The sequence below is a fragment of the Myripristis murdjan genome, chromosome 13 (genome assembly GCF_902150065.1).
Source record: "Myripristis murdjan chromosome 13, fMyrMur1.1, whole genome shotgun sequence".
Classification (NCBI taxonomy): domain Eukaryota; kingdom Metazoa; phylum Chordata; class Actinopteri; order Holocentriformes; family Holocentridae; genus Myripristis; species Myripristis murdjan.
This window is the reverse complement of record NC_043992.1, coordinates 41,752,533-41,767,532: the sequence shown is the minus strand read 5'-3', so window position 1 is coordinate 41,767,532 and position 15,000 is coordinate 41,752,533. Positions and strand designations below refer to the sequence as shown.

Sequence of the window (15,000 nt, the reverse complement as noted above, 5' to 3'; positions counted from 1 at the left end):
TGGTGGCGTGGCGTGGCGTGGCGTGGCGTGACGTGATGACGTGACGTGACGTGGTGACGTGACGTGATGACAGGCGGGGCGGGGCGTGGCGTGACGGGGCGGGGCGGGGCGGGGCGTGATGGGGCGGGACGGGGCGGGGCGGGGCGTAATCTGAGCGTAAACTGGCCGTTATGTCATCATTAAGGGGTGCCCTGATGTCACGCGTGCCATCAGACGTGTGTGACGTCGTGTGTTTTTGTCATAATCAGCGCGTGGGTCAGAGTCAAGGCTGAATTATGCTTCAGCGTTGGAAGAGCGTACGGGGGTTGTGTGAAGCTCGCATTTCCTACGCAGCGCGTGTGTGTCCAACATACCTCTGCAAACACACAGAGCAATCCTCCTCCCACCAACGTAGACCCTGTGACGTCTGGTCGCTGCTCTTCTGTGTGTCTTTGTAATGGCGAGAGGACGAGTCGTATAGGTGCGGGTACTTGCGCACCTCCTCGGCCAGGCGTTCTTCCGTGAGATCCAGCACTCTCCAAAGTTTTCAAACACAACCGACGAGTCGAGACACAACAGTTGTTTTAAAAACGGCGCTGCCGGCCAGCATAACAACAGGATGTGATACCGGTTACAACGAAATGCCGGAAATGATGTACTTCGGCGGACCAATCACAGCTCTTGTGGGGCTGCGGAGGGTCCGCGGAGTTACAGTTTTTGGGAGGCGCGCGGCAAGGCTCTGCGGCGGGCGCACAACCTCCGTACGCTCTTCCTACGCGGAAGCATAATTCAGCCTTCAGAGCTGTGTTTTGTGAGGTGACGCTGACCTTTGACCTCCAAAATCCCAAAGTTCAGTCTGAAACTAAAAGGGACGTTTTTGCCAAATTTGAAGGAAGTCCCTCCTGAGAACCAGACCAGGACGCAACAGCGCCACCTGGTCAGATTAGTGGAGGAAGACGGTATTGCAGCCCTCAGACAGGACAGGAGCTTTGAACTGGGTTTAGACTCACTTCTAACAGAGCAGAGGACTGTGTGTGTGTGTGTGTGTGTGTGTGTGTGTGTGTGTGTGTGTGTGTGCTGCAGGCTGGCCAGGCTGACGGCGGCTGTGATGCTGAGTAAAGACATTCCTGTGCGGCTGTTCTCCTCATACGTTCCCACACCGTACGTGGTAAGTGAACGCACCGCACACACAGCAGCTGTTGTTGTGTTTCTGTGTTTCCTGGTCGACTCGCTGCTCCCAAATCATCCACACGATAAATATCTGCATCATTTCGCCTTGTAAAAACTCCTGTAGGTATCCTGTACTTCAGGGATGAATAAACCTGTCTGCCTGTCTGTCTGTCTGTCTGTCTGTCTGTCTGTCTGTCTGTCTGTCTGTCTGTCTCTCTGTCTGTCTGTCTCAAACAAAGTGTGATGAGATATCAGTCAGCATCATTCTGGCTTGTAAACATTTAAATCTCTAACAGGACAGTGTAGATGTCCTCACTGTCTGTCAGGATGAACGACTAAACCAAACCACCTTTATTCCCTTAAACTCAATAAACCAACACAGTTGATTTACAATAAAGAGACTTATTTAATCTAGTTTGTCAACATTCCACTTAATGCAACTTTTAAATGTCCATGTGAAACTCAAAAATACTTTCCATCAAAATCCACAAAAAAAAAAAAAATCCCTGCTCAGAATGCAGAAATGAACCTGAAAGACAACAACGTGTGACAAAAAGAAAAGTGACAGAAATGTCCCCAAACCAGTGAAGGTGGAGAGGAACGTCCACCTGGACGCTGTTCAGATGTCAGTATTTTACCTTTACAGGTAACAAACCAATCCCCTCCCCCGCCTTGTTCTCTGGCCCCGCCCCCTCACAGGATCCACCAATAGGCATTGACATGATCATAATTGAACTCTGGGTATTTACACAGTACGGGCCAGGATCTGACATGAAAAACACACGACTGGGCCGACCGTGTGTGTGTGTGTGTGTGTGTGTGTGTGTGTGTGTGTGTGTGTGTGTGTGTGTGTGTGTGTGTGTGTGTGTGTGTGTGTCTGTGTGTGTGAGTGTGGCTGAGACCTGGTGTGTCTGCAGCTTCAGATCAAACTGAGCGCGCTCTGTTGCTGTTTTCCAGCCGTACGCCGTCAGGAAGTTCGGGGCGGCGGCCGGCGTGATGATCACCGCCTCGCACAACCCCAAAGAGGACAACGGCTACAAGGTGAGCCGGCACCAACACACCTGTCCTGTCCTGCTCTGCTCAGGTAGATCTGTTTCAGCCAATCAGCACGAAGCCCTCAAACAGGTCAGGTCAGGGTGAGGGTGAGGGTGAGGGTGAGGGAAGCCATGTTGGCTACCAGGGGCGGAGCTACCAGGGTGGCACGGGCTGGCAGCTGCCACCCTACAGACAGACCTGGCCACCCCAGTCTCTCTCTCTCTCTCTCTCTCTCTCTCTCTCTCTCTCTCTCTCTCTCTCTCTCTTTCTATCTGCCCCCTTTTAGCCCTCTGAGTGTTTCTGTAGCTCCGCCCCTGCTGTGTTATTGAAGAGAGCTGCCTCCTCTTTCACAGTAAAAGCACAGCGAGGGGAAACTGAGGCTGGTTTTTCCTCGGCTGCCAGCGGTGGAGCTTTGGAGAGAGACGGCAGAACGACGAACATCTGCTGACTCACCCTGCTGACTCACCCTGCTGAGTCATGTTAACGAAAACTAACTAAAATAAAGTCAAACGCCATTTGTTTTGGTCTCTGTCAGTTTATTTGGCCAGTGAAGACATTTCTCTAACAGTCTGTTGGAAAAATGTTTTTATTTTATTACATAAAATCTTTTCTGACCTTTTTGAATCCTGTGCAGGTGTACTGGTGCAATGGCGCTCAGATCTCCTCGCCCCACGACAAGGAGATCCTGCGGAGCATCGAGGAGCAGCTGGAGCCGTGGAGCGCCTCCTGCTGGGAGGAGGAGCTGGCCGGGCACTGCTCCTTGAGGACCGACCCCCTGCAGGAGGTCAACAGCAGCTACATGGAGGAGCTGAACTCCCTCTGCTTTCACAGGTACCACCAGAACCTCACCAGAACCTCACATTCTCCTCCTCTGTTTCCATAGTTACCACCAGAACCTCACCAGAACCTCACATTCTCCTCCTCTGTTTCCATAGTTACCACCAGAACCTCACCAGAACCTCACATTCTCCTCCTCTGTTTCCATAGTTATCACCAGAACCTCACCAGAACGATCACTACAGCGCAGCATGGGGGGGTTACCCACTGAGCCATTAGCAGTTTGTTTTTTTAAAACTACATTAATCACGTTCAGGTTATAAAATTTTTATTATTTTATATAATTTATATAATTTATATTTCTGTTTCGTATAATAATACATAATACATGCAATGATAGATGCACTGAGTTTTTGACCTGAAGTCTGGAAAATGCAAACAAATCAGAGACTAATGACAACATGACGTGCAGCCAGGCAGAAAGTGCCATCTGGTGGTGAAACTTGTTAATTACACTGCTGTGACTGGCCTGCACGGTGCTCTGCTGCCATTAAACCAACACAGTTAGAGACAAGGACAGAGAGCCAATACAGACAGGCCAGTACATGAATACACACTGTCCTGTCTTACTGCCCTGATACATGATCCCTCTCTCTCTCTCTCTCTCTCTCTCTCCCTCTCTCTCTCTCTCTCTCTCTCTCTCTCTCTCTCTCTCTCTCTCTCTCTCTCTCTCTCTCTCTCCCTCCCCCTCTCTCTCTCAAATTCAAATTCGCTTTATTGGCATGCATGTTTGAAAAAAACACAGTTGCCAAAGCATCAATCAATAAAATAAACAAAAGAAAAACAAATACGTTACTCTCTCTCTCTCTCTCTCTCTCTCTCTCTCTCTCTCTCTCTCTCTCTCTCTCTCTCTCTCTCTCTCTGTTGTGTTATGTGTAGACCCAGCATGGTGATTCTGATTCCATTCTGTGAGCGTCTTGTTCTCTGGTTTTAAATGTTGAATAGTTCGGATGATTTAACATCCTGCAGGTTCGGGTTCAGGTTCTCGGTTCTGAGTGGATTTGTTCTGGGCTCAGACCAGACGGGACTGAGTGTTTCTGTGCTTGGTTCCTCTCTCAGGGATCTTAACGCCAGCAGTCCGCTGAAGTTCGTGCACTCGTCGTTCCACGGCGTCGGTCACGTCTTCGTGCAGCAGGCCTTCAGGACGTTTGGCTTCGCCCCGCCCATCCCCGTCCCCGAGCAGAGAGACCCCGACCCCAACTTCTCCTCCGTCCGCTGCCCCAACCCCGAGGAGGGCGAGGCCGTCCTGGTAACGCCTGTCTGATTACTGTTATGTAATGGCTTTTTATTTTTATTTTTTACATTTCTTAAATTATCTGTAATGACCCGTCCTGCTGCAGGGCTTCTTTAACGCCCTCTGCTTCTGACTGATTTTTAAAAATCTGTTCAATTTTGCCATATGACTTTTTTGTCACACATTTTTTGTTTTGTTGTTACATTTTTTTTACAGTTATGTTTTTTAACAGTTATACATTTATTTTTTTGAAGTTATCCCTAATTATTGTCACAAGCTATTTTTTCAGTTAGTAATAATGAATTGCTTTTGTGAGATGTTATTTTGTTAAGTGATGTGTTCTCAGTTATATTGTAACATTCCAGTTTTAATTGTAACTTTTAATTATAATTAGAGCTTTTCAGTTGCTTGTATCAAATTCTTTGTTATGTAATGTTACTGGTTAGATGTAATTATTTTGTCAAGTAACATTTATGAAACAGTTTCATTAAAGTATTTGTTAGTAGCAATTTTATTAATTATATGTAATTATATATATATATATATATATATATATATATATATATATATTTGTTGTAGTTGGTATATTTGGTTGTTTTTTCTGTTTGCAGGAGCTTTCTCTGCGTCTGGCGGAGAGAGAGAACGCCACTGTTGTGCTGGCGACCGACCCCGACGCAGACCGCCTGGCGGTGGCCGAGCAGAGCGGCGGGTAACAACACCGCATCACAACACAACAACAACACCGCATCACAACACAACAACAACACCGCATCACAACAACAGTTCCGCATCACAACAACACCACCGCATCACAACAACAGTACCGCATCACAACAACAACAAAACACAACAACAACACAACATCGCATCACAACAACACCGCATCACAACAACAACACATCACAACAACAACACAACACAACAACAACACAACATCGCATCACAACAACACCGCATCACAACAACAACACATCACAACAACAACACAACACAACAACACAACATCGCATCACAACAACACCGCATCACAACAACAACACATCGCATCACAACACCGCATCACAACAACAACACAACATCGCATCACAACAGCACCGCATCACAACAACAACACAACACAACAACAACACAACATCGCATCACAACAGCACCGCATCACAACAACAACACAACACAACAACAACACAACATCGCATCACAACAACACCGCATCACAACAACAACACATCACAACAACAACACAACACAACAACAACACAACATCGCATCACAACAACACCGCATCACAACAACAACACATCGCATCACAACAGCACCGCATCACAACAACAGCACATCACAACAACAACACAACATCGCATCACAACACCACCGCATCACAACAACAACACAACATCGCATCACAACAGCACCACATCACAACAACAACACCGCATCACAACACCACCGAATCACAACACCACATCACAACAACACCGCATCACAACAGCACCGCATCACAACACCACATCACAACAACACCACCGCATCACAACACCACCGCATCACAACACCACATCACAACAACACCACATCACAACAACACCACCGCATCACAACACCACCGCATCACAACACCACCGCATCACAACAACACCACATCACAACAACACCACCGCATCACAACAACACCACCGCATCACAACAACACCACATCACAACAACAACACAACATCGCACCACAACAGCACCGCATCACAACAACAGCACCGCATCACAACACCACATCACAACACCGCATCACAACACCGCATCACAACACCGCATCACAACACCGCATCACAACAACACCATATCACAACAACACCACCGCATCACAATAGCACCGCATCACAACACCGCATCACAACACCACATCACAACAACACCACCGCATCACAACAACAACAGCACCGCATCACAACAACACCGCATCACAACAACACCACATCACAACAACACCGCATCACAACAACACCACATCACAACAACACCGCATCACAACACCACCCCATCACAACAACAACAACACCGCATCACAACACCACCCCATCACAACAACAACAGCACCGCATCACAACACCGCATCACAACAACACCACATCACAACAACAGCACCGCATCACAACACCGCATCACAACACCGCATCACAACAACAGCACATCACAACAACAGCACATCACAACAACACCACATCACAACAACAGCACATCACAACAACACCACATCACAACAACACCAGATCACAACAACAGCACATCACAACAACACCACATCACAACAACACCGCATCACAACAACAGCACCGCATCACAACACCGCATCACAACACCACATCACAACAACACCACCGCATCACAACAACACCACATCACAACAACACCACCGCATCACAACACCACATCACAACAACACCACCGCATCACAACAACACCGCATCACAACAACACCACATCACAACAACAGCACCGCATCACAACACCGCATCACAACACCACATCACAACAACACCACCGCATCACAACAGCACCGCATCACAACAGCACCACCGCATCACAACACCACATCACAACAACACCACCGCATCACAACAACACCACATCACAACAACACCACCGCATCACAACACCACCGCGTCACAACAACAACACCGCATCACAACACCACCGCGTCACAACAACAACAGCACCGCATCACAACAACAACAGCACCGCATCACAACAACAGCACAACACCGTGTCACGTCACGCGAGGCTACCAGATGTAAACTGCTGTATCACACTGAGCGTGACGGAGCTGGTGTGCTTTGTGCTGTGTTGAAGGTGCTGGAAGGTGTTCTCAGGGAACGAGCTGGCCGCGCTGCTGGGCTGGTGGATGTTCTTCAACTGGAGGGAGAGTCACCCGGAGCCCGCCGACGCCCAGAGCGTCTACATGCTGGCCACCACCGTCTCCTCCAAGATCCTGCAGGCCTTCGCTCGTATTGAGGGCTTCCACTTCGAGGTACGACACCCCGATGTCCCACGCCACTCATGTACACTGAACGCATCATCAGGCTCTTTAAACCTCTTAAAGGAATAATCAAATCAAATCAAATTCAGAGCAAAATCCCCTTTTCCCGACCTCCCCAGACTGAATCCAGATGTTGGACACCATGTCCACCTCTGGACGTCCAGTGGTTCAGTTCCCATGGGGAGCATTTCCTGTTAGCTTAGCATAAAGACTTGATGTCTATGGGAGTGGTTAGCCTGGCTCTGTCAAAGTGGAAAAAATAAAGCTTCTGGTAGCTCTGAAGTGTCTGATTTACACAGAGGATCATGTGGATCTGAAATGATCTAGGTCTACAGAAACAGACTGTATAGAACACTGTAATGTAGATCTAGAGGAACCAGACTGTAGAACACTGTAGCTTAGATCTAGAGGAACCAGACTGTAGAACACTGTAGCTTAGATCTAGAGGAACCAGACTGTAGAACCGTGTAAGACTGGCTGATCCCAACAGGGAGTTTACGCCTCTCCATATTGTTCTGCATCCCTGTAAAAGTGCTCGTGGTGGTGTTTCCTCCTCCACACGAGTAAATGAGATCCTCCAAGCTTTGACTCGTCAGCGCCTCCCTGTGGGCAGAGCAAGCGCTGCACCGCCAGTGTTCTGCTCCAACATGAAGGAGGTGGATCCAGATTCAGAAAACAGGTGTGACTTCATGTCTGTGTGTTTGCCGTACAGGAGACGTTACCTGGCTTCAAATGGATCGGGAAGAGAATGCACGAGCTCGCCAAAACCGGCAACCTGATGCTCTTCGCCTTTGAGGAGTCGATCGGTAACCAAGTTTTATTTTTCTGCATTTTATTGGTCTGTGATGCTCATGCTCATGTCGGGTTAAACAACGTTAAACTGTCGGCTAATTCACAGTGAAACCGCATGTGAAGCTCCAGGTAGAGCTTAAGATCATTTGTCTGCTACCTGGACAAACAGGTAGGTTGTAATTTCATGCAGCGTGTGGTTTGATGTGTGTTTCCTTGGATGAGGATTCAGTCCAAGTCCGGCTGAAACCGGTTTGGCGCCTGTCAGACGTCTGCAGAACACAGATAACAAACCTTAAACGAGTCTTCCTGTTTCATTTATGCATTTAGACACTTCAGGAACTGCATGCGGGTTTGGATTCCAGTCACAGCCAGGAGAGAAAAGTTTGTCTTGGTTTTCTCCGTGGCTCTTATGGTGCTTTTCCACTTGGACCTACTCGGCTCCACTCTACTCGGTTTGAGAGCTTTTCCATCAGGTGGTAGTTCCTGGTAGCAGGTCCCATTTTAGTACCGACTCGGCCGGGGCTCCAAGCGAGCTGAGTCGAGCTGAGTCGAGTCGTCATGTGACGTAAACGCCGTGCAGGGCACTGATTGGACAGGGAGCGACGACACATGAGAGAGACTCCTGCATGAAAACCAAACCCGACATTTAAAAAAAAAAACAAAAAAAAAAACAGCAGCAGCGAGCGTGCGCATTGATCATCGCTGAAGTTGGCAAAGAAAATGGCGAGCAAACCGGCACCACGGTCAAATGAAGAGGTGGAGACTTTTCTGAGCTTGGGGGCTGCCCAAAGAATCCAGAGGGAGCTGGACGGTGCGCCGCGTTGCTATGACGACTCCACCCACGGCGAGGTGGGACTCAATTGTAATGGAAAACCACCGAAACCGAGTCGAGTCGAGCCGAGTAGGTACTAGTGGAAAAGCACCATTACTGCTTCCATCCATCCTTCATGCGAAACCTGCAGTTTCACGTAGTTTCGCTCCCCAGACTCTGAACCTGCTCTGTTGTGTCCTGAGGCGGATCTACGGGTGGGCCTGGATGGGCGTAGGCCCAGCCAGATTGACAGCTTGCCCACCCTATCAGATTCAAGACCAAAAAATAACTAACTAAATAAATAAATGTTTTAATGTCCTTTTTCCAACGTGGATTTTATGCTCGTTTACAACCACTCGGCTCGTTTACCGAGAGGTTTTTTTTTTCTTTCATCATATCATTTTATACATGTCTATCTAAAAAAATAAACAAAATGAAATAACAGGCCCATCCAGAATTTTTTAGGCCCACCCATTAGCCATGTTCTGTATCCGCCACTGGTTGTGTCGGGGATTAAAGCTGCCAGCTGCTGCTCTGATCCCTCTGCACCAGCTGGGAAACACATAAAGGACAGTAACAATAACAATAATAATAGTAATAATAATAATAAGAAGGAACGTTTCTGTAGACAGCAGACCTTCTTTCACAAGAAGGTCTGCTGTCTTGTTATTATGAAGGCAGAGGGTAAAAAGGAAAAACAAAGAAAGATCAGCCTGGAGCACAGCGTGCAGAAAACTGTGAGAACTGGAGTTCTAGTTTTTCCACCAGAGCTTCAGCAGGTCTGGTCCAGGAGAACCAGAGCTCCAGGAGAACCAGAGCTCCAGCAGGTCTGGTCCAGGAGAACCAGACTAAAACAGACGTGTTGCTGTATTGACACGCTGTGTGTTCTGGATCTGCTGTATGAGGAAGAATCTCTGCTGTCATTTTAAAGGCAGAACGTGTCTGATTTGTCGTTGTGGTTCGTAAACACAACGGACACGGTGGTGGTGTTAAACGGACCAATCAGCTGACAGGAGGAGTAAAGGTTGTCCTGTGCCGCAGGGTTCCTGTGCGGCAGCCTGGTGCCCGATAAGGACGGCGTGAGCGCGGCGGCGGTGGTGGCTGAGCTGGCGGCCTACCTTCACAGCAGGAACCTGACGCTGAACCAGCAGCTGCACAACATCTACCAGACGTAAGAACACCATCCCAGCTTCACACACACACACACACACACACACACACACACACACAAATCTATACATACACTCCTGATCAAAATCTTAAGACCGGTTGAAAAACTGCAAGAATTCACATTTTGCATTTGCATTTTGAAGGTCTACTTAGAACCTTCTTAAGACCCAACAGTGCAAAATGTAAATTCTTGCAGTTTTTCAACCGGTCTTAAGATTTTGATCAGGAGTGTATGTGCCTGCATAGATGAGCTAGCAGGTGTCTCAGGAGCTCACTCAGGGCTGCGACTAAACTGCAGTGAATAAAACTGAAGGTTTGGTAAATGTTGATCACCTGAGCAGCGGATCCAGTTAACATGCAGCACAGCGCAGGTTGATAGATAGATAGATAGATACTTTATTCATCCCGCAGGAAATTCGCAGTTTTTCAGCAGTATCCACAGATTACAGATTAAATAAATAAAAAAAAATAAATAAAGAATAAGATCTAAGTACAACAGAATAAGATCTAAGGTGTGCAGGTGACGCTGTTTCTCCTGTCCTGCAGGTACGGTTATCACGTCTCCAAAACGTCTTACGTCATCTGCAACGACCCGCCCACCATCCAGAAGATCTTCAGCCGGATCCGTAACTTTGACGGCGAGGGTTCGTACCCGAAGACGTGCGGCGGCCACAACGTCCTGCACGTGAGAGACGTGACCACGGGATACGACAGCAGCCAGCCCGACCACAGATCTGTAAGGTCCCACCCGCGGCATGCTGGGAACACTGGGTTCTGTGTTGGAGCACGTCTTTTCAGAGGTTCAGAGGATGAGACGTGATCAGAGTCCATCTGCTTCCTCACGTCTCCTTCAGTCTGACCAGCAGCCAAAACAAACACACAGTCACTTTGATAAAGATGTGAACAGAGGAAAAGAAGGCAGCAAACATTTGGCAATTTACTCAACAAACTGAATAAAACAATTAAAGGAATATTCCAACGTTTTGGTCAAATTCCCCACCAGATGTTGGACACCATGTCCACCTCTGGACGTCCAGCGGTTCAGTTCGTAAGGGTAGCATTTCCTGTTAGCTTAGCATAAAGACTTGAAGTCTATGGGAGTGGTTAGCCTGGCTCCTCCCAGCAGCTCTGAAGCTTCTGGTTTACACATCATGAAGATCTGAAACACGTCAGCTTTCATGTCTGGTTTTGTCTCTGAACGTTCGACAGTTAAAGGTCAGACTGTAAAACACAGACGGGCTGTGATGATGATGATGATGATGATGATGATGATGATGATGATGATGATGATGATGGTGATGGTGATGATGGTGATGATGATGGTGATGGTGATGATGATGATGATGATGATGATGATGATGATGATGATGATGATGGTGATGATGATGATGATGATGATGATGATGATGATGATGATGATGGTGATGATGATGGTGATGGTGATGATGATGATGATGGTGATGGTGATGGTGATGATGATGATGATGATGATGATGGTGATGGTGATGGTGATGATGATGATGGTGATGGTGATGGTGATGATGGTGATGGTGATGGTGATGGTGATGATGATGATGATGATGGTGGTGATGGTGGTGATGGTGATGGTGATGGTGGTGATGGTGATGGTGATGATGGTGATGGTGATGATGATGATGATGGTGATGATGATGATGATGATGATGATGTGTGTCCAGGTGCTCCCGGTGACGAAGAGCAGCCAGATGATCACCTTCACGCTGCAGAACGGGGTGGTGGCCACGCTGAGGACCAGCGGCACCGAGCCAAAGATCAAATATTACAGCGAGCTGTGTGCGGCGCTGGGAAACAGGTCGGTCCCCGCCGAGCCTTCATCACCTGGCAGCTGTCAGGGACATCATGAATATTACTGTCATTTTTAGTAATTAATAAATAAATGGGAGGAAGAAAGGAAATTGATTATCGATCATCAGTTTGATAAGCGAGTCATTTCTCAAGTAAAATACCACAAAACATTTTCTGCTCAGATTCAAACTCTGATTCTTCTTTTCTTCCCTCGTCATCTTTTTTGTTGTTGTTTTTGATGACATCATCTTGAACTTCTCTTCATCTCTCCTCAAAAATATCTTTCAGTCTTTGACAGGACAAACAGTAATAAAGAGCTCAAAGAAATAAATCTACAAAAAACATACAAAATATATCAATTTGTCAACAATCAATTCCAAAACATATTGATTGGTGATCAGTAACGGTGATGATGAGGGAAACAGCCAGCAGGGGCGGGGCCTGTTGGAGTGGGCGTGGCCTCACTGTGTGTGTGTGTGTGTGTGTGTGTGTGTGTGTGTGTGTGTGTGTGTTGCAGTGACATGGCGGGCCTGCAGGAGGAGCTGCAGAGCGTCACTCAGGCTCTGCTCGACGACTTCCTGGAGCCCGACAGGAACAACCTGATTCGCCGCTTTGTCTAGCCCCGCCCATGCCTGCCACGTGTACCCATCAGCCCCTGCTCCTCGCCGCCCTGCTGTGTTTAGATCTGAGTGTCCTGCCCGCCGCGCAGCAGAGAGCATGATGGGAAAGACGGACAGAATCTCCCGCTCGCTTCCTGTTTGTGTCAGATATTTCTTTTCCTGGTCTTAGTGGCTTTTCATTGGTTGGAGTGGGTTTGATTGACAGGAGGCGGAGCCACAGAGAAGGTGAGCTGTTGGTTTAAAGCAGTGATGTTCAAAGTGAGGACCGCGGCCCCCAGGGGCCCGGCATGGAGAGCAGGCGTCAGGAACGACAGGTAGAAAAACAGATGTGGGTGAAACGGCAAAAACACTTTGAGGCTTTAAGGTGGAGCGGTGACGCGGCGTGGCGTCCGGCGGGCCGCAGCTTCGCCTCGGCTCCTTCTGCCAAACAGAAACACGACCCGCCGTCTGCAGGCCGCCTCCACTGAGCTCAGTCGGGGCGACTGCACGAGCGACGGCGTCAGAAAAAAACTCTGAATTTCTGAGATTAATCTCATAAATTTACGGGAGAAAAACTCAGAAAACTAGTTTTCCTCTTCGTCTGTCCACCTGTGCTGCCCCCTGCTGGCCGAGGCTCCACCTGTGCTGCCCCCTGCTGGCCGAGGCTCCACCTGTGCTGCCCCCTGCTGGCCGAGGCTCCACCTGTGCTGCCCCCTGCTGGCCGAGGCTCCACCTGTGCTGCCCCCTGCTGGCCGAGGCTCCACCTGTGCTGCCCCCTGCTGGCCGAGGCTCCACCTGTGCTGCCCCCTGCTGGCCGTGTCTCAGGCCTGCAGCTGATCCCCTCAGCAGATTCTACAGGAACAAGGAGAGCCTGCTGATCTGAGCCCAGAATCAGCAGATGGTTTTCTCCGGAGTCGGTCCTGGGCGCCGTGGCAACGTGTCGTGACTCTGATCGGAAACGCTGATCAAAAGGAAAAAGGTGGAAACAGACGGTAGAAAGTTTTTCTGTGACTGAAGACGCCGTGATGGAAGGAACACGCCTGCAGCATCTAAACACCAACACACTAAAATACACACACACACTATAACATGACATGTATACACAGTGTGATACACACACACACTATAACATGACATATATACACAGTGTAATACACACACACACTATAACATGACATATATACACAGTGTAATACACACACACACTATAACATGACATATATACACAGTGTGATAGACACCTGTCCCAGCTGAGCTCAGCTCCCGTTAGAACAGAGCCCCTTTGTGGGTTTTTTTTTTTTTTTTTTTTGGTCAGGACCTGGCAGGAAACGATTCCTCACTCTGCAGTTTGAAAACAAACAAACAAAAAAAAAACTACAAAAAAGAAAAGTGGAGCAAAAAACAAGGAGGGAAAAACGGAAATCAGCAACTCAGCAAGAAACGACCCGAAAATGAGCAAGAAATTAATAAAAGTTAAAGAACCTGGAAACTGAGAAGAAGGAAAAGACTGGATGACTGGAAAATGAGCTAAAAACAGGAGAAAAAATGAAAATGTTTTCCTTCTTTATTTTTACAAACGTTTGGATTTTTTTGTAGTTGCATCCTGGTTTATCTCTGATTTCTCGGGTCGTTTCATGTCCAGACAGACGTTCAGCTTCCTGGCGGCTCCGTGTCTTTCTGTCTCTTACATTTTGCAGAATGTTCCTTTATTTATTTTTATATCCTGTCAGATGATATTTATGGAGCCCTGCTGTGGGTGTGGGTGTGTGCGTGTGCTTGTGTGTGTGTGTGTGTGTGTGTGTGTGTTGATGAACATGAATGTAGCTTTCCTTTGAGGAGTTGTTTTGTAGTTGCTGTTGTTTGTTTGTTTGTTTGTTTGTTTGTTTACTGCGTGTGCACGTGCTGTGATCCACCAATAAAAACGTGTTTACCTCCGACTCTCCACTTCCTGTTTCATGTTTTACAGATTCTCTCCTAAAGAAATGATCTTTTTGTGAATTCCTGAGAGTTGGTAAATGATAAAAAACATGACGTTTGGCTTTTTTTTTCTCGAGATATTGATCAATGAACCTCCAAAAGGGGCGTGGCTTAGCATGTAAACGAACAAAAGGCGACAGCTGTTGGACCAATCAGCACGGAGCTGGCAGGATCTGTTCACAGCAGCTGGAACACCTGGCAGGTGTTTTTAAGTTTATCATGATGATAAACTTAATTTGTGCAGCCCTTTTCAAAGCAAATCAGTTTCTATAAACTAGTAACGATGATGCACACCGTCAAAATAAGAGCCTAAAAAGTGCACCTGGAGCAGGACGTGAAAAAACGACAAGTCGAGTAAAAATTACAACAACTTGTGCAAGAAAAGCAGCAAAATATGAGCTATAAAAAACCTTAAAGGAGTTTTCAGGTCAGCTGATAAAAATTAAGTAAAATAAATATATATATATTTTTTTTAATTTTTAAAGTTTTAGTTTTTTTACGTTTTTTTTTTTTTTTTTTGCTTTTATTTTAGTTGTTTTTGTTA

General features: G+C 47.3%; 1 protein-coding gene across 1 annotated transcript in view; it reads left to right on the top strand.

Annotated features, from left to right (window-relative positions):
* The window catches only part of pgm2l1 (phosphoglucomutase 2-like 1), a 19,518-nt gene extending 6,469 nt beyond the window's left edge, over positions 1 to 13,049 (top strand). The window contains exons 5-15 of the mRNA XM_030066554.1: positions 1,063 to 1,147; positions 2,107 to 2,190; positions 2,819 to 3,015; positions 4,081 to 4,270; positions 4,867 to 4,964; positions 7,097 to 7,274; positions 7,996 to 8,089; positions 9,928 to 10,057; positions 10,603 to 10,792; positions 11,754 to 11,887; positions 12,398 to 13,049. Coding sequence (XP_029922414.1) covers positions 1,063 to 1,147; positions 2,107 to 2,190; positions 2,819 to 3,015; positions 4,081 to 4,270; positions 4,867 to 4,964; positions 7,097 to 7,274; positions 7,996 to 8,089; positions 9,928 to 10,057; positions 10,603 to 10,792; positions 11,754 to 11,887; positions 12,398 to 12,500 — 1,483 coding nt within the window. The 3' untranslated portion in view covers positions 12,501 to 13,049. The remainder of the gene's footprint in view (positions 1 to 1,062; positions 1,148 to 2,106; positions 2,191 to 2,818; positions 3,016 to 4,080; positions 4,271 to 4,866; positions 4,965 to 7,096; positions 7,275 to 7,995; positions 8,090 to 9,927; positions 10,058 to 10,602; positions 10,793 to 11,753; positions 11,888 to 12,397) is intronic.
* Positions 13,050 to 15,000: the final 1,951 nt, after the last annotated feature.